This window comes from Lethenteron reissneri, chromosome 20, assembly GCF_015708825.2.
Source record: "Lethenteron reissneri isolate LAM-NWPU_2019-01 chromosome 20, ASM1570882v1, whole genome shotgun sequence".
NCBI lineage: Eukaryota > Metazoa > Chordata > Hyperoartia > Petromyzontiformes > Petromyzontidae > Lethenteron > Lethenteron reissneri.
This window is the reverse complement of record NC_083798.1, coordinates 17,253,979-17,275,760: the sequence shown is the minus strand read 5'-3', so window position 1 is coordinate 17,275,760 and position 21,782 is coordinate 17,253,979. Positions and strand designations below refer to the sequence as shown.

General features: G+C 44.1%; 2 protein-coding genes across 3 annotated transcripts in view; one reads left to right on the top strand and one right to left on the bottom strand.

Annotated features, from left to right (window-relative positions):
- The window catches only part of CRTAP (cartilage associated protein), a 20,375-nt gene extending 7,215 nt beyond the window's left edge, over positions 1-13,160 (top strand). The window contains exons 6-7 of one of the 2 annotated variants that reach the window (XM_061555204.1): positions 4,724-4,807; positions 9,129-13,160. In XM_061555204.1, coding sequence (XP_061411188.1) covers positions 4,724-4,807; positions 9,129-9,302 — 258 coding nt within the window. In that variant the 3' untranslated portion in view covers positions 9,303-13,160. Of the gene's footprint in view, positions 1-4,723; positions 4,808-6,818 lie in introns of both variants that reach the window. The other variant, XM_061555205.1, reaches the window with a different exon arrangement.
- SUSD5 (sushi domain containing 5) overlaps positions 13,134-21,782 on the bottom strand; it is a 17,863-nt gene continuing 9,214 nt past the window's right edge. Inside the window, exon 5 of the mRNA XM_061555203.1 lies at positions 13,134-21,467. Coding sequence (XP_061411187.1) covers positions 20,323-21,467 — 1,145 coding nt within the window. The 3' untranslated portion in view covers positions 13,134-20,322. The remainder of the gene's footprint in view (positions 21,468-21,782) is intronic.

The window sequence follows — 21,782 nt, the reverse complement described above, 5'->3', positions numbered from 1 at the left end:
GGGCACCCACCAATGCGAGACCCAGAATCACCTGTTTGAGGCGGTCTAAAGGACCCCTTCAATGGGATTTGTCAAATCAAGAGTTGCTTCCGCAACCGCAAGGGGCGGAGGATGATGAAGGCAAGCGATCCGATGCCGTTGCGACACCCCCTGGCGATGTGGCAGGCTGGCCGCATTTGAAGCAGGCGATCGTGGACCTCCACGATGGAAGGGGGCCTCTCTCACACCGTTCCTGCTCCGGTCGTCGCCCCTTGATTTTCCTCCCGCGTGGACATTGGATGAACGACGCACAGGCCCGCTCCAGCTCCCATGGCGCAGGCTCCTCCGTGTCCTCCGGGAGTCCCGTGCAGGCAGCCACCCCGAGCCACCGCTGCAAGTTGATGTGTGCTTGGATGCAGCGGGCCACCTTTAGGGACGATAGGTCATCCTACTCCGTGACGAGAAGAGAGACGCCCAACTCCTGGGCCAGCGACAGCACTCTCTCCAGCACCAGGGAATCCAGCACAGTCTGCTCCAAACGCGGGTATTCCGCGTGGCCCAAGGCCAACAGCGCGCTGCAGAAGGCGAGAGGCATCTCGGCCTCCCCTCGCCTCTGCAGCATGAACCTTTGACACGCGTTGGACGGTGGATCAAAAATGGCAGCCATCTGAGCACATGCCCAAGGTAGAGTTGCCCGGTCAGCCTCGGGGATGGCCTCGAACGCTGCCAGGGAGTCATCATCCAGCACCGTGGGCAGAGCCCGTAGCGCCTCCGTGTCTGACCACCCGACCAGGTTGCAAGCCCCCCGCGGCCACGAACTCGCGGATGGTAGGCAGAAGTTTCCGTAGAGACAGCGCCCCCGTTATAAGCCGCTGATGGTGACTCGATTATGGCAGGAAGACTTTCCTGCACGGACGACAAAATGGCGGTCACTTGCTGCGCCGTGCCCGCGGCGGACAAAATGGCGGCCGCCTGCACGGGTGGGAACTCCGCCATTTCCCACGCTGCTGCGGCAGTGGAAGGTGAGCCGTCCGCCTGCTGCCCTCTTACTGCAGCATCTCCGGCAGGCGCCACGGACCCGAGCTGGACGACCAGCTGTGCTGCAACGGAGAGCAGGCCCGCGAGGCGCCCGGTGAGGTCGCGCCACCCTTCTCCGACCGGCGGCTGCAAGGGGCCGATGTCCCTCTCCTGCTGCTCCACAGTAATCGCCGCCTCGGGACACATCACCGGATTCCGGGGCTGTCGAGGGGATCACAACCCCGTCCCCCGTCGTCCTCGTCTCCAGAGAACACTATCGGTGTGTTTTTTCTCTTGGCTGCTTTTGACGTGACGAATATCAATTTCTTTAGCACTTCTGATGCCAAATGTAGTGACTAACTCGGAGACAATAAGACTTGGAGGCACTTATTTATTAACAAGCACCATCGGGGTTAACACTCTTCATAATTAGTCAGTCTATTGTCGGCGACGCTACTCAGTCAGGACAGTTGGTATGCTGCCTGACTGGTGGTGCCCCGAGATGGTGAAGACGGAGACGACGACAAGAAGAATGGTGAAGACGACGAGAAGAATGGTGAAGATGACGAGAAGAATGGTGACGAAGACTGCAGCAGCACGACAGGGATCCCACTCCAACAACAACCCCGAGGTCCCCTACAGAGGCCCCTCTTATACTGTCAGCCTGGTCTCACTCCGCACTCGGCCACGCGCCCTTTCTGGAACCTACTAGCGGGTTCCTGGTGTGCACCTTCTGTGACCTTTCCCCTAGATCCCCCTCTAGTGTATATCCTGGCCTGCTGACGTCCGGGATGCCGTATGCCATAGATCCCCTTTCTTGCCAGCAGCCAGCGCTATGCTACTACACTATGCCATTACACATGTACAGATTTGCTATTGGAGGAGATAAAGGACAGCCCAATGGCTACTCCTTCCTTTTGTTTAAAGAAATCACCTCTCCATAAGAAATAAGTGTTTTTTAGACAATGGTCAGCTAGTTTTGGTAAACCTGTCTTATTTACTAGAAAATTGGAGAAACTCCGCATTAAGCGTGTAAAATTGATGTCTTCACTGGCATTCCTCAAAATGTGCTGAGATTCAAAGGTAATACCAAACACAGTTAACATCACATGAATCTTGATTTGAAGCTTTCATGACTGCAGGAATCCATACTCTTTGGTTCTTTAGGTAAAGTCACGTAGGTAGAAAAAATAATAGATCACGACATTTCGATCGCAATACAAGCAACCGTCATCAGGTGTGAAACAAACACAGCAGGAGGACTGCTGATGTAGGAGTCCTCCTGCTGACGGTTGCTTGTATTGCGATCGAAACGTTGTGATCTATTATTTTTTCTACCTACGTGACTTTACCAAAAGAACCAAAGAGTATACATCACATAAAGTCTGTTAAGCTAACCAAGTACTACACAAAGCCAGCGAATTATTGTTCCTAGAGAGAATACAGCACAACAGAAGTGAATTATCTCACATTTCTGAATCTCTAAAGCACTTGCATGTCATCATTAGTGTATCCATACATTATTTGAATATAATCAATACTATAACACCACAATCGGCTGTTAATGTATTTAACCTAACAAAACCTAACCAAATTAAGAAATTATCTAGACTTCATAACAAACAATTCCCAACTAATAACGAACAATTTGAAAACAAAACGCTAATGAACTTAAATAACACTGATTTAACTAGCAACATGATATCGGCCCTTTCTAAAGGTCTTAACTTGGCCGTTACCCCACGTACAATTCCAGTAGATGAGATAATTGCTGAGGTGGAATCAGCGGTAAGACACCTTCCACATAATGAGGCAGAGATGACTAGGCACGAGGTTGCCAAAATAATTGAGAATAACAAAGTACCAAAAATAAATATTTGATTTTGCAAAGCAAAAGCCTTAAGAGAGCTTTGATTAACTAAAGATATCCAAATTCTGGCAGCTAATAAAGGCCGCACAACTGTAGTGATGTCACGAGCGGATTATGATAATACAATGAACGATTTACTGGAGGAAAGTACCTATATTAAAATTAAACGAGATCCAGCTAATACTTTAGAACATGACTACTGCAATCATTGCAAATATATTAATTCCCAAGGCTGAGCAATACCAAATTAAGCCAAGGGCCTCAAAACCACCTATACTGTACGGGCTACCAAAGATGAATAAATTCGGTATTCCATTACAACCCCTTAGTAAGTACAATTGGCTCTGCCACATAAATGAGCAAAATATGTAACTAAATTCAGAACATCTTGTGAATGTGATTAAAGATATTAAACTTAACCCTAATGATATTCTGGTGAGTTTTGATGTAATTTCTTTATTCACTAAGGTTCCAGTTAACGAGTCACTTAAATTACTTGATACGCTAGTAAATAAGACAGGTTTACCAAAAGATATTCCAAAACTAGTTGACCATTGTCTAGATAACACTTATTTCGTATGGAGAGGTGATTTATTTAAACAAAAGGAAAGAGCAGAAATGGGCTCTCCTTTATCTCCTGCTAGAGCGAATTTATACATGGCAAACTTTGTAGCAAGAGCATTAAAACCATCTTTTTGGTTTAGATATGTTGATGACACTTTGGTTGTCTGGCCACATGGGAAAGATACACTAAATTAATTTCTAAATCATCTCAAGTCACAAAACCCGGCCATCCAGTTAACTATTGAAATGGAGGTGAATAACACACTCCCTTTCCTACATATTTTGCTGGTAAAATAACACAGCGTTTACCGAAAGGGAACGCACACTGATGCCTATCTGAATGCAGATTCCCATCATCACCCCGCACAGAAATCCTCTCTCATCAAGATGCTCATAAATTGGGCTAAAAGAGTGTCAGATGGTGAAAATCTGAGGAGAGAGATTAAATTAGCGCTACAATTGAATGGCTACAATAATGCTCAAATCAACAGAGCATTGAATGCCAAACCAAGATCGAACAGCAATACTGCTGAAAGCGATCAGATTATTAAATCAATAAAAAATACCATATATCGCAGGAGTAACTGACAAATTAGCTCGAGTTTTGCAAAAGCAAAACATCAAAGTAAGATTTAGTATGGTACACAAAATAAAAAAACTAGTATCTTGTACTAAAGATGAAATGTCCTAAGTTATCAACACAAGGTCTGTATCGGATTAATTGCTCATGTGGCAGATGCTATATTGGACAAATGGGACGTAACATTAGTGTAAGATTAAAAGAACACCAAAGAAATATTAAATGCTCTCAAACACAACTGTTGGCAGTTGCAGAACATGTTTGCCAACAAGGACACTCAATTGATTTTGATAACGTTGAAGTGTTGTGTTAAACGAATTATTACTGGCCAAGGATAATTTGAGAATCCATTGAAATTGAGAGATATAGAAAACTAAAATTACTGCACCGTATGGCCTGTAGGACTAAATGGGAGATGCCGGTATCTGTTAATATGTGTGTGGTACAAACCCGGCGACCCGAGTTCCATTCCCGCTCAGGGCCAATACTAGTGACGATTATCTGAACCCGTCATGGGCTTCCCCGAGGTCGATTCAGCCTCAAATTAGTACCTGGTGCAGGGTGGAAACATCATCACTAGGGAGACAAAGGCGGCCAACATGGTGCTGGCCACCCACCCCATCTTGTGCTCTGCCGGCCTTCACAGGTGCTTGCTTATCAGTTTGTTAAGGCTGTCTGGGGAATCTTCATCTTTGTCTTTTGTGTGCATGCAGGAAGCACTCAAATACCACAGCCAACTGATACTGCAGGCAGACCTCTTCCGGTTTGTACAGGAGCACTTCCAGCCAGATGACGAGGTAAGGGCACATGTGGATTTTAGTCCGTTTAACACGTAGGCTTTCGCGACCAATATCCATGATACAGTTTTTTTTGGGTTAGATCGCGTAAATATATAAATATGTCGGTAAACCCGCCATGTAAACAGAACATGCCAATTTGAAACGAATTGGCATGTTCTGTTTATGTAACAAACCCTACTAATTGGCTGTGTCGGGTGGTGGCAGGTTTAATGACACAATTATATATGTATGCGATCTAACTCAAAAAAACTCTTATGGGTGGATTTTTGTATCCCCATTCTCTCGCCACTTTAGCAACAAGTTAATTGTCATCCTAGGCATGTGCCATGCAAGGTATTCCAGCATGACAATCTACCTGAATTACGTGGTAATAGAAAGTCAGCTTAAATACTTTTAGTTAAATATGAACAATTCCCAAGTATACGGTAGGTGTGAATGCTTATCAATGCACCTATTTGCCAAAAGGGTATTCAAGAAAATGCAAAAATGTTGCTCTTCACACGACGATGTACTACAGGGTTTTACAAATGATAATTCGGAACAATTGCATTCATTTAAAATGTGGAGAGATTTAAAGGGTAAAACTGGACTGTGCAACTATTTTTTTATTTTACCAGGTAAGGTCCACTGAGCTATATAGCTATTTTTCAGAGGCGACCTGGCCACAAATGATAGCCCAATGAAAATAAAGGACTCACAGATATTGTGATATATTGAGATCTTATACAGTAGCAGCAGAGGTCGCAAACGGGTTTTGATTCCTTACTCGTACCCGTACCCGGCCGCACCAGGGTCGCAAACGGGTACCCGTACCCGGCCGGGTACGGGTAGCCGGGTATCAGGTAGGGTACGGGTATCGGGTACCCGGTTGCGACCTCTGAGTAGCAGTGGCCCCCATTGGCAGGCACAGCACAGCAGGCATGTAGAAACTATTTTGAAGATGGAGGGCAATGAGCCTTGGGGGTGGCCCTGTCAAGTTTCTAAGGGAACCATGAAGGCTGTGCATTTAAGGGCCACAGTCGATGGCTTCCTCATGTTTAAAATTTGGGAGGCAACTGCACCTCTTCTCTCCTATGCTTCCAAGCCAATGAAACACAGATCCTTGTATCAAAAGTTTGCAGGCTCGAGTGGTTGGTATTCGTGCCAATTGATCCCAGTCTCTGTTTGGTATGTTTAAGCTTCATGGTGCTTTGTTAATTGTGAGCATCGCTCTGCTTTTCCTTCTTTTGCCGCTGGAGGACAGCTGCTGCCAGCGACACAGTGACATAATGCATGGGCTGTTAATCAGCAAAAAGTGGGGTCAACACACACATACGGATACAGAGCTCTGCCAATTATGATTATGGGTTGGCATAGCAGAATCCCAGTCCATGTTTAAATACAAATTACAAATGATGTGCAACATGTCTGGTAATTGAACACAGAGTGCACAGCTGCTCCCCACTCACAAACACACACACACCAATACACTAACCCATAGAGCCACTGTTTTCTGAGTTACAATGCCTATATGAATGTGTGCATTCACAAACTAAGGTTTAATATATTGGGTGTTTGCTACGTATAAAGAAATTATTTTGTAAATTGGTAATGCATAGCATTGTCATAATGGCCCGATTTATTTATGTTTATAAATTATCTCTGTTAGCGACTGTATATAGCAATGAAAGGCATATTCAAAGTGTACCGAGGCTCGACAAGCATTGACATAACACTGTATGTGTTGTCAGTCCTGATCCAGCAGCGGAAATTCCACATTCCCATGGTGGGAGGGTCAATTCTCTCTCTAAGATGACAACCACTGCTGGTTATTATAAAGTGCCTTTCACAAAAGCCTTCCTATGAAGCATTGATTGATCAGCTGAGATATTACCAGGCTGCCATCAATCCAGGCAGCTCAGCTAACATTAATACAAATCACACTTGGTTTTTTTTGCTTGCAATAAATACGGTGATGTTAATGCACACAATATGTTTCTGCTTGTGCTGTCCAATCTTTTGCATTCAGGCAGAAGTGGTGGAATATATTGACGATGTTCCAGTGGCAGGGCAGGGCAGCTAATCTTTGTGACAGAAAAAAAAATCCTCAACTCCTTCCCAGTCTAACTGCAAATACTTGTGTCCAGGGCACACCATGCAATGATGTCACCTTTCACTCTAACTGCTTTCGCTTATTGCTTTTTCAACAAAAAATTATCAACTGCTTCTATACATGAACACACACTTTTGACTGTTACAGCCCATTCCATATTAAAGCCGCAATGAACGTCTTTGTATTTCTAAGCATAATGGTTGTTTTATCTGAAATATCATTCGAAAGTTCCTTGTAAGGTGTGTAATCTTACATTTTTGTTTTGAAAACACATTTTTTATAGGTCATTATGAATGTTGGCTGTAATTTTTTAAGACGTGAAAGTATTTTTTATGTAAAGTTATATTCATGTGCGTGCCCACCGAACCTTTACCATTTCAATTACGCGAAGTTTTATTTCCAGGTAGGCCATAGGATTAAGTGTTATTGAAATGAATAACACAGGTATTGGTATTTACACTAATGGCTATGTTCATAAACTGATATGAAAATACAGATATATTTTTAGATGGATTTTTTACAAAATGAATTCAACAAAATCTCATAATACTTTAGAGTTAAGGAAATAAATAACGACACTAATCTATAGCATTAAGATTGAACAGTTTATATGGAGGCCCAGATATTAATAGGTACAGATTTTCTGTAATAAGAAAAGGCCCAGGCTTCACATAGCTATCCGGTACCAAATTGTCAGTGTCACTTTTCAAACAAGCAATGGAGCTGTTGCATTAATCTCTATCGAAAAACCCTGAGCCAGTACTAAAAACTCCACATTCCAATGGCAGGAGCCATTCTTTGCATAAGATGACCATATCCCGAAAGGGTAAAAAGTTGGCTCAACCACCAAGCGATATTTGAACTCGTGATCCTGCGATTGTGTCAAGCTCTCTAACCGCAGTGCCAGCCGGTGAGATGTATGATCCATAATTAAATCTAAAGCAAGTATGCAGTTGATGCATTACTTTACAGCTGCCAAAGAGTTGACACTTTTACCTTTTAAGTTGGTCACTTTAATATAATACACAAACTCGGGTGGGGCTTGTGAAATAATGTAGGATTTTCCCCCAAAATGTAGTACAGCCTAAATGTCACATTAATAATCACTGCCGTATAAAATAGACATATGCAAGGTAATATTTTGGGATATGCTTTATAAGAATTGAGAAACAGAAATGTTCAGGACACTGTGCAAAAGTTATCCTTCCATAGATCTTTTAATAATATGCAAATTAGTGTTAATGACAAAAAGCGGTGCACACTTTCAGCCTACATTTCATAGCTGCTGTCCTGTCATTGTTCATGTTATCCTGTGGTATTTGTCATGTTCACTTATTGACTGTCTTCTCTGGAAGAGCTGTGTAATATAATCGCATGAAAGCTGCCTGAACTCTGCCTCATTTCGCTGTTCCTACACCACGCAGCTGCCCACTCTGCAAGCACCATGTATGGAATGCACCTTTCACTTTGCGATCAGTTGTTGCCAGATCTGGTGGGGAGGAGGAGGAGGGGAATCTCGAGGCCAATGGAAAAAAAAAGTTTAATGTTGCTCAAATTATCTCTTCTTTTAAAAATCACATTACAAGAGACAAGTCATGAGTCCTCAGGCCCTTTTTTAGGATATATGTTGGTTTTAAAAGTTCTTGTTATTTTGCTCACACAGTCACCGATTCATTTATCAGTTTTGCAAATGATTTGTTATAAGCTGAGTGACACACATTAATTTCAACATATATGTATTTAAAAAAGATTTCAGTTAATAAAACAACTAAATGTCACTTCATCTCAAGACTGCAGGAATTGGGAAAACAATTTGTGAAAACGGTAGATGAATAAAAAGTATTGGCCAATATTTAACAAAAAGGAAGATGATGATGAAGTTTATTTAGAATTGCATAAAAAACATTTGAATTCGGAGGCAGGCTATTGTAGCACTGAACGAGGGAGGGAGTGGTGCAGAGTAGGCAATGTAAACATTTAAGCGGTGGACGTTCCGGACCGCAGCAGTAGCAGGGGAACACAGTGAAATCTCTAAATACTGCGGTAAAACGTCAGCTCTGGCAACACTGCTTACGACTTTTCAGAGGCTGTGCAGTGGGCACGTGTTTATCATCCACCAGTGGCAAGCGACTTGCGCCAGCGTTTGCACGTCCGTCTTCCCGTGTGTGTCATTTTTTTTCTGTCACAACTGATTGGGGCCCGTTTCCTCGCACCTCTGCTGCCCAGATGGAAATAGAGGATGGGGTAGCGGGGGCAGCGTCCCAAGGAGAAGAAAAAGACGGTGTTTCCGACGCCGAGTTTGAGGGAGAGGGCGACTACGAAGAGGGCTTCTTTTCTGATAAGTGGTTGCAGGGCTTGCGTGAGCGGGGAGACGTGGGCCACCGGGAGACCTACACCTGACGGACACGCACGAATGTAGCATGGCCTCATGTCCAGTCGAGAAGGGTGCACCCAACTGTTGTTGCGAGTGATGCTCATTGTATATTGCTGCTTAGCCCAAGATTTAGCCACCTGTCGGAGCCATCAATCATTAGCGACACAGTCGGTACGCCACAACCATTTGTATTGAGAGCAGTGGGAAGGTACTGCTCTCTATTGTTGATCTTGAGACAATGGTGGAAATTCTTCATTTCCACATTCCCATGCAATAGTCCCTCAGTTAACAGTGACATCGGTGAACGGTTTTTCGGTTAACGTTTCGCTTCCCATGGAACCCCATGGTTTCGACTAACGTTAACATTTTGATGAACGGTACGTTCATGCGATGCACGTGGGTGCCAATTTCGGCCAATTCGAGCGTTTGTAAGTATATATTCGATACACAGTTATTTCGTTTAACAGTCGTTTTCGTGGAACGGATTAAAAATGTTTTTAAATTCTGATTGTGAGTCGAACACTCTAAGCCAGCACCACTGAGCAAGATAATAAACAAATGGCCAGGCTGTTATTTGCCTTTCCAAACTTGTTGAAGCGACATGAAGCCATGTTCATTCATATGTCGGGCAGTGGCAATGAAAGGCACATTTTTGTGCTTGTGATTCAAGGTTTTAAATGTACATGTTTCTTTGACTGTCCAGCTAATACATAAAAAGATTATGCCAAAAAAATAATACAGATATCACACTTTAACGATTGTGTGCAGTTCATGTGATATATTTAGGGGTTTTTGTTATGAGATCTGGTAGATTTTTTGTTCAAATGTGGCATTTCATTCATGGTACCACATAACCTTTGTGAGCATTCTCTATAGATTTACATAATTCACTTGTAACCTATGTGGTGTGTTCTTTCATCAAAGTGATAATATACATTTCCTTGTATGATTTTTTTTTCCTTTTTGACCCCAAGTGCTGTAGAGCTTCATATGGCAAAAATACAGGAGACTTAAAAAACTAAATGAATGACAAAATAAGTGTTTTCGCATTTAGACTTTAAGCTGTGACCTTCAAATTACACTTTATATTTTTATACATTTATACTTACCTGGTGCTGCATTGATCAGTCATTTATTTTAGTGCCTCTGACATTTTCAAATGATGACCCTGTAAGCCATATTGTTTACGATAACTGTGTTGGCTTGTTTCCATGGATTTGTAAACTTCTGGACAAAATGTGGAGTATTCAGTTTCTGTTCTTCTCTCCACCAAAATATCACTCAGGAATGCCCCAAAATGTTTTTTCCTGGACTCAAGCACCGGCGAGATCCCTCGTTCTAAGCTGGGCGCAGTCATAACATTCTCAAGAAGAGGGACCGTATAGTCGCCAACGACTGCACAAAATTAGTCATTAAATTTAGGTTTGACATTAAATTGGATTTTCCTGCTCTCAGAACGTTTTGGATGATTGACATGCAACACACATTCTCCACAGTCTAGTGCCAAGTGAGAGATACCTCTTGAGGTTACTCGAGAAATAGTTACGTGACATCTCCTAGGAACGTTCCATGACCCGACTTTACGGTCTGATGACTGTGAGAATTCCAAACCGCATATTTCTCATTATTATGACTCTCGTGGGATACTTGGGGATGTGCATCATGATGCAACGTCCAGAAAAAGAAAGCCAGCTCAAGTTTGGTTTGGTGATCATATCACTCGAAGGTGTTTTTTCCATAACCGAATAAATTTCGTGTTTCTAGGATTTAATTTAAAAAAATCATAACAGTAACTCCAACCTTATAAATAGCCATTCATCACCATTAATTCTGTATCACCTCCCACAAAAAATGTGTTTAGTCTTTCAATAAATTGGCTTTTCAGACTTGTATTAACCATCAGCATTTGTTTTAATGCACAAATTGTGGACCTCCTTTCACTGTCTTGGACTCGTGGGTGTAGGTAGATGGACTCAAATATCAGTTTAACACTAGGCTTTCACAATCAATTTCATCCATAATACAGTTTTTTTTGGGTTAGTTCGCGTAAATATAAATGTGTCGTTAAACCCACCACCTCCAGACACAGGCAATTATTAGGGTTTGTCATGTAAACAGAACATTCCAATTCATTACTAGTACAGATCTTGACAAACCTTAATAATTGGCTGTGTCGGGTGGTGGCGGGTTTAATGACACATTTATATTTACGCGATGTAACAACAAAAAACTATTATGGAAGACTAAAATATATTTGCGTGTGAATATACAGATTGAAATGTGACTTATTTTTAATGTGTGACCTGTATGCTCCAAAACAATGCTTGTTTAGGTTTTAATCCAACCTAATGTTCGCGTTTTTTATATGTATGTATAATTATACACCCATCACTGTGCGATGAGAATGTGTGTAACGATATATCGACTCATCGATTCAAATCTGTTCTTACATGCACAATATGTCAATTTGTGCTTGGAAATGATATACTACTAATGGTGTATTTCGCCTAATTATATGGACACAGCAAAAATACACAGGAAAATAACAGAAACAGTGCAAACAAGACGGGAGAAAAATTAAGAATGAAATCCGGATCCAGAGGCATTACGATTTCATCAAATCACTGGAGGGGGGAATCTGCTACATGCATCGCTGTTCATGATCGTGCTCAAGACTCTTCAAGTTTTGGGTGTTTCATGCAATCTCATCATGTTAAAGTATTGTGAAAAGACGGAGCAACACTGACTATACAACCGTCACGACTACAGCACCATTTATTAAGCTCCTCCGTATCAGCAAACACTATTGGCGCAAATTCAGTATTGTTCTCTGCTTTAAAATTGTTAAACAAAACACAAGCAAAAATACAAAATGAACTTCAACATATTTAACTCAGAAATTGCTAATATTTACATTAGCAATGCCAGTTCATTGCTTTAAAAAAAAAGTGTGATTTTTGTTTTATTGGCATGTATCCATCACATGTTTGTAAGTTCTTTAACAATGCTGGCTCATTACCTGGTCACACTGCTGTTAATTGCGATGCTTTAATGGAAATAATGGAGATTCTAGTTGTAGCTGCTGCTTCAAATGAATCATTTTTCCCACCCCACCATCCCGGGGCAGTGATAGATTTTAAGCATATGAAAGGAGACTTCTCGCTAGCGGCTGAGTTAGCGTTGTCATTTGCACGCGCATTATACTTTGTGAAACGCGGTCCATGAATTGACGTGTTCCTCTTGGAATCGGCTAGTAGAACAATACCACATATTCGGCGACAGTTATACTGTAAGCATGCTGATTGGTAAGATTTAAATTTGTGTCGGAATTGCAGGTAGTTTTATTATGCGGGAAAAGAAAGTGTTAGGTTTTATGGCCAGACTGCAGGGTTATGTATAAATTGAGAAAAGGTCAGGTTAAGGATGGCAGACTTTCTACTTTGAGGATTATTATTAACAGCCCAGGAAAGACTTTCACTTGTATAGATGAGTTATACGCAATACTGAGAAACGTATATCACTACACTGTGCCATGTCGTTTGCGCAAAACCCAGCCGGTTGGCAGCCTGCGCCTTTGTATGCTTTGTGGTGAGTACAGGTTTGCTCTGTCCGAGCACGTGGAATCCGTGCTCCATTTTTTTTCATTGTACTCATTTTCTTACGCCAGTAAATGCCAAATCGTATGAATAAAGTGCCTGCCTTTCCCCCATGCTTCCCCATGATCCCCAGTCCTGGTGCCTTGAGGATATTCGCTGCACGGTTTTTACATCTGCTAATCCAGAGACTGCCTCTGGCGTTACTTTTGTGCGTGTTTCGTTATTATTTTGCATGCAAAGAAATGTGTTTTGTCTTTTTTTAAGTGTAATAAAATGAGAGTGAACATGTTTGGTCATGTTGTATTTCATGTTGAACGTAAGGGGCGTCGACGGCAGTGATTTAAAATCATAGGCCAATAGCTCAAAACTGTCACCATCAACAAACACTGTCTTATTCATCATGATCTATCCACTGCTGGATGATCACCAAAACTTCACCATTCATGGTCTTGCGATTCCACAATCTATCTCACTTCTGTACGTGACCTGATCTCATCGCTCCATATCTGTGGCGGTTGTCCTTTTGGGTGTGTTATTTCCTTCGGCTAGCAACCTGTTGCTAGTCTTGTACATCAGTTATCATCCCATCTCGTGATGTATCCTGCTCAAGCCAAACTTATCTTCAGTCAATACACCTCATTTATGCTTGTGTTCTAATTTGCGCATGCCCAGCTCTGAGGGTCAAAACGAGTCAAACTGCATTGACACTAGTGTACAAGAACAAAATAATACAATTTAAAACTCACTAACTTTGTCAAATACATTAATAACCAAAAATACATATTACAAGACTCACATTTCCTATTGCGTTAGGCCATTGCCTGGAACAGCCAATTATATCGTGTTTTGTTCTGTTACAAAGCGGTGTTCATCGTGGAGTGTGTAAAAATGTATATGTCCCAACATATATAGATATATTTTGGGAAACGATGCAAAGTTTGTCTGCAAAGGTGTCCCTTACAATTCCATGTACTGCATGTACTGTGATATAAGATGGTTCCTAGTCATAGGACCTTGATTCTTCATTGAGCAGCAGCAAAACAAAGTCACAGAAGGAAAATTGGAAAAACCCCAAAATTATAAATTAAAAGAATCATGCCCCTCTCGAGAATGTCACAGTATACCCTCTGCAATTATACGCGTGCCCCTCGCGAGGACGTGTTCTTAATGACATGCGTTCGCCAAACCCATTAAGTGGGCTGTTATGGAAATTTGAGAGCAGTTCTATTCAAAGTAAGTTCGACTGATTTGGCAAGCACATGTCATCCACTCTCCAGTTCATTTGGCTGCACGCCTTATAATTGGAAGCCATAATGGAAATACGGAATAAAACATGTTCATGTAAAGTGATTAATCTTCGAAATATAATGATTCTATCAGCCTATGAGCTTGTTATCCACAATGCCCACTTCCAACAGAAATGTGTGCAAAACTGCTTTTTACTTTCGGTGTTTTCCTTCCCCGCACCTCCGATTAGCACGGTTGGCTGGCTATACACAGTGCGAAAAGAAGTTCAACATACAAAATGACACGACCTTTGACATTGAGGTCGCCGATTTGAGATCCCAGTGCATCAGTGGAAAAAAATTAACCCGTAAAAACAAAGTTTTTCACTATAAATCCTTTATATGCGTGTTCAATGGGCCACAACCCAGCCCACATTGGTCTTTGAAACGGGCGGCTCGAGTCCTCTCGTCCTCTGGCTTGAGATGGCTGCCACCTATGGGTCAGATGATTGCCTGCCACCATTAAGCAATTGGTAATTAAATAAATAAAAAATGTACCTAAAAAGTGTCACATTTTGGAAAAAAAATTTCACGAAAAGAAATTGTCACGCACAACAAGTCTGTGTGCAAAATGTCAGCTCGATTGGATCACGGGAAGTGGGTTAAAAAACGACCGAAAGATTTGCACGGTCGTAAGCGCGCAAGCAGGCAAGCAAGCGAACTTAATATAAAGGATTTTAAAATGGGGCACGTTTCTTAAATCCCCGCCTCTGTTTACCCAGCGGTATAAATGGGAGCACTACGGTAAGTAAATACAGTAAGCATATTGCATGTGGTGAGGCAAAATGTGGGTACTCCCACCGCTTCTAAGACGTCTGGCCAGTGTGGAAGAGTGGGCGAAAATTATCTTCAGAGAGGCTCTCCAGAGCTACCTCTCGTTGGGGCCCTTGTGCCAACAGTGGCCTGAGCAAGAAATTGCGAGGGATGTACCTAGACCTTTGGATTAGAGGGCTTCACTCACAGTCGGAAACTCTGTGTTTTAATGCTGATTGGGGCTGCCTCAGCCCATCATCCGTCCAGGGTCGACAATATGACCACCACTTTGTTGAAAAAGCCCACAAAGATTGTGCTATGGAGCAAATGTCCCCTCAAACAAAACTGCCAATGGACATTTTGATTTGGGGAAAAAGCAATGACTTCTTTAAATAGTGATTTCCTACATCTACAAAACCAACTAAGGTATCACTGTATAAACACGTCTAAATAAAATGCTATTATGTTTTAAACCTTTTTTGACGTGACAAGAGATCTATGCAAACAATGCATAACAAATGCGGGAGATTATTTTGACTGATATCCCTTTGCCTCTTTTAGTATTATAGCTAATCTATAATATTTGAAAAAAGATCACATTATGAGTTACAAGATGTTATAATGAAGCCTACATTTAGACAACAGTTCCACCAACTATAATTATGTTACGTATTTAAGTATTAGAACATTGCCAGTGAAATATACAAATACACCATGCATAAAGCCTAACATGGAGAGTTTCTAATCCTAATGTGAAGATTTGTTAGCTATGTGACTCTTCGAAGCAGCACTACTTGTTAAAGCAACCGTTATCTTTTGATTTATGCAACGGTGGGCTTAATGCACATGCCGATGATTGTTCGTTTTCGTCTGAATTCTTACCGAAGTGTGCAGCAAGGGCAGCTTCTGACACACTATTGTCTCGTGAGTAGAGCTCTGAGTAGTGTTCTACCTCCCTGGCCATTTGCTCTTGTTTATCAGTGATGATGGCCCCTGTGCTGAATTTCAGGGGGGTAGTGCTCCTGATGTTTGGACCAAAGGCTGCCTTGATGCCTTCATACAATGTACGGATATTACCAGTGTCAGAGGCGAGTTGGATTCTACTGCTCAGGTTCAGCCAGTAGTTGTTGGCACAGCATCTGGCAGTCGTTTGAACTGCACTGCGGGCAGCTTTCAGAGCCCTTAATGATCCTGTACTTGGGACTTGCTTGTACTTCAGGAGCGCCATGCGCTTGGCTTGGAGGATGGGTTCCAATATACCCAGGTGTTCCTCAAACCAGTCTGTGTTCTGCCTTGTCTGCTTGCCAAAGGTATTGATGGCTGCATTGAAGATGACGTCTCTGATGTGCGCCCACTTTGTCTCCATGCTTCCATCTGGTGTGTCGTGTAGAGGCTGCTCAAGGCTGTGCTGGAATGATTGAGCGAGCTCTGGGAGGGAGGTCTTGGCAGAGTTGATACGCTTTTGTTTGAGGCGGTGTATCTTTTTGGGGCGTAGTCTGACCTTTCTGGATACCAGTGAGTGATCGGTGTCACAGACTGCACTGTTGTAGCTGCATGTGATGAGTACTTAGTTGAGGAGGGCTCGTCGGGTTATGACGTGGTCCAGTTGGTGCCAATTAAGAGATCTTGGATGTCTCCATGACACTTTATGGCAAGGTTTTGTGTGAAAGAATGAGTTTGTGATACAGAGATTGTGGTATGAGCAGAGCTTCAGTAGTCTTTGGCCGCTGGCATTCATTTTTCCGACGCCATGATAGCCCAGGCGTGTGGGCCACGCATTGTGGTCAACCCCAACTCTTGCATTGAAGTCTCCCAACAGAAACATGTACTCAAGAGCTCGGGATTTTGCGAATAATATTGTGATGCTCTTCATAGAACTGGTCATGAATCTCCGCAGGTGAGTAGAGTGTTGGGGCGTAGACACTCAGGATGTTTACATGGCCAGACGCAGTGAGCAGTCTCATGAGCAGAATCTGCTCAGAGCCTGCGGTTGGTGATTCTATCATGCCAAGGAATGTATTTTTGACGGCAAACCCAACACCGTGTTGCCTTGGTTCATTCTGCTGTTTGCCTTGCCAGTAGAAAGTGTAGTCACTCTCTCGTAGTGAGCCACTGCCAGCAAGCCGAGTCTCCTGCAGTGCTGCAATATCCACATGGAGTCTCGCCAGCTCCCTGTCGATAACTGCAGTCTTGCAGATGTCCTCAATTTGCAATAAATTTTCGGAGAGTCCAGAACACATTGTACGTACATTCCAGCTTGCAAAATGAAGGGCTGGTACCTTCTTTCCTTTTGTTTTGCTTTTGTCTGTTTCAGGTGTTGCAGTCCACTCGTCTGGTGATGAACCATAAGCTCCAAGCACCCATTGGAGCAGGTGAGCCGTGGCAGGAAAGCACCTTATTGGCCAGGGGCTGCCCAGCTTGAGGTGTGCGGTAGCTATCCATTGGGGTGCAATGACCCCTCCCACCGACGATTGCAACCCGTGGCGGCTATTTTTTACGCCAATCCAAAATGAGCTTATAACCCGTGACTGCTGCCATCCGTGTTTTTTGGCCACGATTAGGTGGCCGAGGAGTGTCCTCTCCCCATTTTTGCACCTCTTGTTGGCGCAAAGCCCAGGCAGGTTACTCTAGAAATCATGGGTTGCCCATGCGTCAGGATCCCCCCCCCCTCAGCCTTGTTGGTGAGGTCCAAAGGAGTGCGTAGCACGACGTTTGGTACCAGTTTGGCTGCAGGGGCTGCCGGGAATGTGCTACTGTGCGTCACAAAACCTCTCCCAAGACACTCACAAGGCAGTGAGAAGACCGCGTAACCCTCGGAGGGGCCCAGGTATTGACAGCCGGGCCAGCTGTGCCTGGGACTCGCGAAAGGCAGGGTCGTCTCGCCCTCAGGTAGTTTATAGGACCAAAGCATGAAACTCTGGCCTCACAAGATATATGAATCTGGCTCAAGGCCAAGCAGGGCCAGGGGCGGGGTTGATATGTTTTAGCACAGGTGGAAAATAGGTATAATTTGTTTATAATTCTGCTGGGTGGCGCTGTCAGACCAACTGGTCCGTTTCAGTTATCGGCCATTGCTCCCTTTCATCAGATGGTGTTGTGAAACGTTCGGAATTCTCAATCAGGAGGAAATTACCGAGTCAACATTTTTCCACCATTCTATAAATCTAGGTCCATTAGTTGGATTCTAATTAGTAATCAGAACCGCATGATGCATAAAACGGGTACCACTTCGTGAGTAGTCAGCAGCGGTCATCCTCAGGAAATACTGACCCCTGCCATAGGCATGCGGAATTTAAACTACAGTGTGAGGCATAACAAATGAGGGAATTAACACGTTCCTTTGGAGTGGGCAGGTAGGAACTTGGTTGGACAGCGCATTCGTGTGATCCGTGTCACGTGGCGCAAGCTGCGTGGGGCGGCGCGTCACGTGGTGCTGAGCCCGCCCGAAGCGCTCTATGAAATACAAATCGAGGGCGTGGCTATGCACGACAGACAGACAAATACACCCTGGTGGGCAGTGTGGAACTATTGTTCCTACCTGTATAACACTCAATGTTCATATGGGCATGGGAACGTTTTGTTTTTATTTATCTAGCTTGTGGTCTCCCAATGCAGACACAAATGCGGTGACAGGGAATAATTAATTGCATGTCACGTGATAATGTAATCAGGTGCGAATATCTAAGTACTTATTTCCCTTCGACGTGACTTTACCGAAAGAACCAAGAATATTAATCCCTGCAGTCACGAAAGCTTTAAATCAAAATCTAAGTACTTGTTATCCTGTATTATTATTCTGCTTTCTGTATTTGACTATATTATCATTAGTTAATATACACGTGTTGATTTATGTTATACCTGTTTTCAGATGTAAATGTTTTCAATATTCAAGAGAATAGAAAATGATTGTGCTCATAGTTTGAGCTATAAGACAAAGCCAACAATAATACAGCACTGCTGTTTCGGAGATTGGTTTGAAGTTATCATGAAAGTAATCAGATAACGCAAGTAAACGTTTAGAAATATACATATTACTTTCATACCCATAGAATAATTAGTAATGAAATTATTGATTACTGATTTATGAGATTTATTAAGTACAGTTGAACCACTTTGCTAAGGTAACTCTCTCACCACTCCAAAACATAAATCCCCAGTATAGCTTTAACAGACTTTTGGGGCAAGTGCTGTTAGCAAGCACCTATGAAGGCCGGGACAGCACACGAGGGGGTGGGTGGCCAGCACCACGCCCGGCCACCTTTGTCTCCCTCGTGGCGATGTTTCCACATAGCAACCTAGGGGAGGCCCAGGACCGGTTCAGATAATCGTGACCGGTGTTGGTGGCCGTGAGCGGGGATCGACCTCGGGTCGCCGGGGTTCGTCTCGCCCTGAGTTTTCACCCACCCTTTAGGAGCGACCTCAATGGTTGGGCGACTGTCAAGCTCTCTCTCCTTAGGTGCGTGGAAACACTGGCCTCAGCAGTATGTATGAAAAAACGTACACATTCGGTTTTGTGTGCCACTTGGGAAGGTGTGCACCCCGGCGCTTTGTGTTTCTGTACTGGTTGTTGGGTGTTGAAAATATAAATAAAATAAAACAATAAAATGTCATTCTGCAACCTTGATGTGAAACATGAAGAAACAAAGCATATCGGGCACCGGAATAGTGCATCTATTCACATGACGTAGGCATTTACGATCATGACATCACAAACTGGGTTTCCAATTAACTATGTTGTCATTGGATAGGAATTTGTTCAGAAAATAAGATTTTATAAACATTGAGTCAAGAAGAATTTCCAAAAATCTTATTATTTTTGTAAGCAGGCTCAAAAGCTCCACGTCGTTTACATAGCTATTCAAAATACAGTGAATATGTTTGAAGTCAAAATTAGTTGGGCAAGAAAGAGTCCATCCAATCACGATGCTTATCTACTGCATTAATCGCGACTGTAAAAATGATAATGAATCGATCACAGTGGCTGTTAAAGAGTTTTGGGAAAAGAAAGTTACTCAACTTATCCAAATATCATGTTGATTTAAATAAGCGTCGTGGTTTCACCGAGTAAACAGAAACCCAGTAAGTCATGCTTTGTGAACATCAACATGGTCACAGTCCAGCGAACAGAGAATAACTCAGCTGCCATCACCACATTCTGTGCCATGTGGTTGGTAACTACATGCACACAGTCGTTGGGCACTCCGAGCTATTAAAACATCAATTCCTTTAAACATCCAGGGAATACGCCGAAGAGAACAATCAAAGCTGTGATACCACTGCACTCCGGACACAGGGCCGTCCCGGCAAACATGTCAACGTTGGGCCAATGTTGGCATCTGGTCGAAACCATTGGACGAATGTCGGTCCAACGTCGGCCCAACGTTCTATGTTGACCCAGGGTTTGTGCTCGTTCACACAGTCCGCTGCATCTCCACGCTCTCGCTCTGCGCCGCCTTCCCCTTGCCGCCGTTGAGCTGACACTCGGCCGAGCGCTGTCTCTTCCGGAGGCACCACAGCCCGAGCACGACCAGAGCCACGAGTGCGCACACGGCGACCACGGCCCCGGCCGCCACCACCAGCGTGCGCTGCTGCTGCTGGCCGCCAAGCGCGCACAGCGGCCCCACGCAGGCCTGCGGTGGCGGCGGTGTCGTCTGCAATGCACGGCCGCTCTCACCCGCCTGGACGGTGTGCGCCTCGATCACGGGCTCCGCCGAGGGCCACGGGATCCCCTGGCCGGGCCACCCGCTCCCCACCGGGTTCATCTTTGCCCGGCGTCCACCCTCGCTCTCGGTAGCGAGGGCGGACGTTGTGGACCGCGTGCCGCCTTCGGGCAATGCCACCGTGCTGCCCCGCCGCGGCGCCGTTGTGCGCGGCGGTGGCGAAGGCGACAGGGAAGCCGGCGGGTTGCCGCTGCGCGCTGTGAAATCGGTCGGCGCCGGGTGGAGGTTCGCCGCATTCGTGGAGGCGATGGGGAAACCCACGAGGTCGGAACGGAGGTCTTGCGTGACGGGCATTGCGGACGAGACTTCTGCGACGTAGGGATGGGAATGAACTTGTGTTGCATTCGGTGAAGATTCGTACGTTGGGACCACGTCCGTTCCTATATCTCGTTCCTCGGACGTTCCAGATGGCAGTCTCTCCCCACGTAGCCAAGGGACATTTATGGGCATTTCTTCAGTCACCGTGACCCTCCTGTTCTCCCAAACCTTGGTGCTGAGACCTCGTGAGCCAGTTTTGATGCCAACACTGTTGGTGACCAATGAGAAGTCAGGAGGGCGTCTGCTTCCTTCCTCTTTCTGCTCCCCCTCCTCCTCTTGCTTATCATATTCCATATTTTCCTGTAGAAGCTCCACTAAGTGACCGTGCTCCGATTCATTGGAGGCAGCAACGAACGAAACTTCCCTTTCGGCCGCACGTGTCTCATGCAGCGGATTGAGTGGGCCCAGTCCTTCTGCAGGAGTTGGACTCTGGGATCCATGCGTTGCCTCGAGTTGATCAGCCCAGTCCGTGACGCCCACCTCCTCGACGTTGTAGTCAAGGTGGATGGCAACGTGTTCTGTTGCGGGCAGATAAAACCGGACACACATTGGACTGTGCTGTTTTTGGCACAAGTAGTATTTTGGAAGCGTTAGTGTACAAATTGCATGAAACTGCACAGTTTGTTGAAAAGGCATGACCATGATGCACGCCCATAATGCAGCCACGTGGTTTATGAATCACGAGCACATGGAGCTATAAGGTGCGCAAGATGCTCACCTATATTTTGACGTTGTGCAGCAATTGATTTCAATGTGGAATGATATAACTACAGTAGATACATCGGAATCAACGTTAGCAATTTAATGTCCAGTGTAGACAATGCCAAAGTATT